At 40.4% G+C, this 3612-nt stretch overlaps 1 protein-coding gene across 1 annotated transcript in view; it reads right to left on the bottom strand.

Annotated features, from left to right (window-relative positions):
• The window catches only part of LOC109479303 (periodic tryptophan protein 1 homolog), an 8131-nt gene that overhangs the window by 2482 nt on the left and 2037 nt on the right, over nucleotides 1–3612 (bottom strand). The window contains exons 4-9 of the mRNA XM_019781259.1: nucleotides 3119–3238; nucleotides 2606–2724; nucleotides 2249–2325; nucleotides 1816–1912; nucleotides 1583–1644; nucleotides 1199–1314 (exon numbers count right to left, since the gene is read on the bottom strand). Of these exons, the coding sequence (XP_019636818.1) occupies nucleotides 1199–1314; nucleotides 1583–1644; nucleotides 1816–1912; nucleotides 2249–2325; nucleotides 2606–2724; nucleotides 3119–3238 (591 nt within the window). The remainder of the gene's footprint in view (nucleotides 1–1198; nucleotides 1315–1582; nucleotides 1645–1815; nucleotides 1913–2248; nucleotides 2326–2605; nucleotides 2725–3118; nucleotides 3239–3612) is intronic.

The raw sequence follows: 3612 nt of genomic DNA, 5'->3' as shown, positions 1-3612 counted from the left end.
GACTTATTACTCCGTGAAGGAGGTCAGGACCTCCGGACGGAGTGTTGTAATCGGCTGATTTTCATGTTCGCAGTCAAAACACTGGGTTCTCTTGTGTAATCGGCACGCAATTTTATACGCCGTCTGCGGGCATGCCCGTGTTGATGCACGAATGTGTATTTTTGCCGTTGCTGCTTTCGCGGTCAATGTAATATCGCAGATGCACCCCTACAATTACGAGGCGAATTGGAATGGTCCAGAGAAAACGCGTTGTTTGGAATAGCAGTGGGGTTCAAAAAGTTCATGCAGATACGGGATGGTTTTTATAAGTGGTTCCAGATGTTTTTGCCCATGGTTAAAGATGCCAAGTTTTTTGGAAGATGTTCGCAGCCAAAACGCATTCTTCCGTACGTCGCATTTCTGTGTAATTTCGCATGTGGTGTTGCATTATGTCCGGGATGATGCACGTCTTTTTATTTTTACCGTAGCTGTTTTGATATTGGAGTAAATGCTTATTTTCGAAACATCCCCATTTCTTTGAAATGGTTTCGTCCGTTTATGCAACTGTTACTGCGCTAATGACGACCAGTCGCGCTGTCCTGATACACCGCGAATGTGCGAGTGTTCCCTGTAGACAGTCCCGGGAGTCATTTTTTTGCACATTCCAGGAGCCAAACCAAAATACGTTCATGAACCGAGTCCAAAAAACCGAAACGTGAAAATCAGATGATCGGACCTGATGTACATTTCTCTTTCTATAGATTGTACACACAATACACACATCTTTAGATAAACTGGCCATGGCAGGTTAAAAAAAAAGTAACCCTGAATCATACTAGATTAGCGTAAATGCATGTTAATGCGTTCAAAACAAGAAAAAAATTGTTTCCGGGTATTAATCTCTTGAATCACGGCGCTGAATATTGACGCAAAAAATATTTCGGGCATCGCGCGCCCTTCCCGCGTCACGTGTAGGCATCTCGCATCTCTGATTGGTTGTTGCGTCTTAAGATGACTGAGCCGACGCGCGTTTAAACAATTTTTCTTTGTTCGATTTATCACACTTCACAGAGAATTGTCGCCAATGGCTACTTCTTTTTGTTGCAATATATAATACTTCACGGAGAATTGTCGCCTATGGCTTCTTGTTTGATATTTTTGACTAGTACTAGTACACGTAGATGCACACAATACACCGTATACTTCAGAGTTTTGTCACCTACCAGGAAGTGGAAGGGGGAGAAGTGGTTCCAAGTGACTCTCTCCACCTCCCCACTCAGAACCCAGGACCTGTGTGTGTCTCCTGGACTCCGACAGTCATACAGGATGGCATGTCTGTGTGAAACAGAAGTCAAGACTCAAGTGTTGTAGATAGCTTGGTATCTTGTACATACCACAGACAGCTTGCCTTGCATGCAAAAGGTCCCTGGTTTGATCCCTGACAGAGTCACACTAAAAAGTTTTCAAATGGTACATTTTGCTTGCTCAACACCTATCACTACCAGTGGACTAGCCTCCTACTGAAGTGCTTTCACAACTGTTTGGCCAAAGAGCTGGCATATATTGTTTTACAATGTTGGCGATAGATTGATATGATACATACTTGTCGAATCCCCCAGACAGAAGTGACTGCGCCTCAAAGGGGTGCCATTCCAATGTCTGAACCTGGAAAACATTTCAAGACATCTCCATTGAAATTTCAGATGTTCAATATAAGCAAAAAGGATACTTCTACCTTCCAAACATTCTATCAAAGAAAGCAGTAATGTTATTTTTATTGAAGATGTGGCAGTTTCTGGACTTGGTTCAGATTTTGTTGATCTTCTATTTGCTCACCTTGTCTTTGTGCTGTGATAGTGTGGTGACGGGTTTTCCCTGGGACAGATCCCACAATGCAACAGTGCGATCTGCAGATGCACTGGCTAAAATATTCCTGTAGAGAAAAGAAAAAAGACATGTGACAAACACAATGTATCTCTGCATCCTTATCATTCTGTGATCGAGAATAATATTCTGACAATAATTGTTTACCCGGTCCGGTAATGTTAGAATTAACCGTACAATATATCACTAGATACATGTAGCTTTAAAGAATGTTTAGAGTTAGATGTTCAAGGGTTAGGTGTAACAAGTCGTTCGGTGTAATGTAGCTAGCTACGTGCCTGCGAAGCTGGTGTGTTACGCCGAAAGGCAGTTATACCGGCTATACAGATACAGAAAAAACTGATCATCAAACCATTTTGATAATTCTTGATGAGGCCAGCCTTACCTAACTAGTCCGTTCCAGGATAGGTCCAGAACTGCGTCTGTGTGACCAACTCTGGGGGCAGCTGAAGCTTTTTTCTTCTGTTCGGACAAAAAAACATAACCTCTGACGGTGAACACACAAACTGTCTCGTGCCGTTTCATTTCCATATCATATATCTTTAGGCATTACCAAATGTGCTAAAACCATCATGTTTTAAATACCTTATGGAAAGAACATTTAAACTGACTGGATTTGGAATGTCATTGGAATACTGAATAGATGTATTTTACAGGATAGCTAAATTCATGCAGTCATTGCTTACAAATATAATATAAAGAAGTGACAAGTTTTCAGGTAGGAATTAGTGTGTCCTGTTACCTTTTTGCTAGCCTTTTTCTTGTGTGATCCTAATGTGACGACTGGTTCCAGACTATCCACCACATCCAGGTCCCAGATGTCGATACCTGGAGTCACACTGCCCACAGCCACAAGGTTACCTGTGAACAACAATGGACAATAAGAGGTGTTGTCTTCTCACATCACTTTTACTTTCTCATAATCACTTTCCCTTTCTCACAATCACTTTCCCTTTCTCAAAATCATTTTCCCTTTCTCACAATCACTTTTGTTTTTCACAATCACTTTCACTTTCTCACAATCACTTTCTCACAACCACTTTCCCTTTCTCACAATCACTTTCCCTTTCTCACAATCACTTTCCCTTTCTCACTTTCACTTTCTGTCAAATAATTTCTCAATCACCTTTACTAGTCTTGAAATACAACTTATTTGATGGGAAAAAATTTTCTTTGATGATACAACTTGAGTAATTAAACCTCCATCATACAAAAGTATAACAAGTTCTCTTCATCAATAAGAGATGCTAGCTACCTGGTTTGTCCTCCCCTGGGTCAAAGTTGATCCACTCCAGAGCCAATGGAAAGGCAGGAAGGATGAGGTCGTGGTGACAGTACTGAACTTTCTCTTCCTCGTTGTAAACTAAAACATCATTAACATTAAAATGTTAATATTCAATCGACATGTAATCCAAGAATTTCAAACATAAATTGGATTGTATGACTAATTTTCATTATTAGTTAGACTCTATTAGCAATTTATTAGCAATTACATGTAGTTATGTAGAATTTGACATTTGTTGACAACACTACCAGATTCACTGTACATACAACATGAGTCCTAACACCCTCTCCGCAAATAGGAGAGGATGTAGGACTCGGAAGCTATAATAGGTTTTGTAACCAGGCTATGAAGGATTGGCTTGTTCAGTCACCAAAGAAAGTGGGACCAAGCCTATCATCTACCGAGATAGAAGCAGGCTGCTGCTGATGACTGACTATATATATATATATATATATATATATATA

Source organism: Branchiostoma belcheri, unplaced genomic scaffold, assembly GCF_001625305.1.
Source record: "Branchiostoma belcheri isolate BF01 breed outbred unplaced genomic scaffold, Haploidv18h27 scaffold48, whole genome shotgun sequence".
Lineage (NCBI taxonomy): Eukaryota > Metazoa > Chordata > Leptocardii > Amphioxiformes > Branchiostomatidae > Branchiostoma > Branchiostoma belcheri.
Note: the sequence above shows the minus strand (reverse complement) of the source record. Positions and strands in the feature narration are given on the sequence as shown.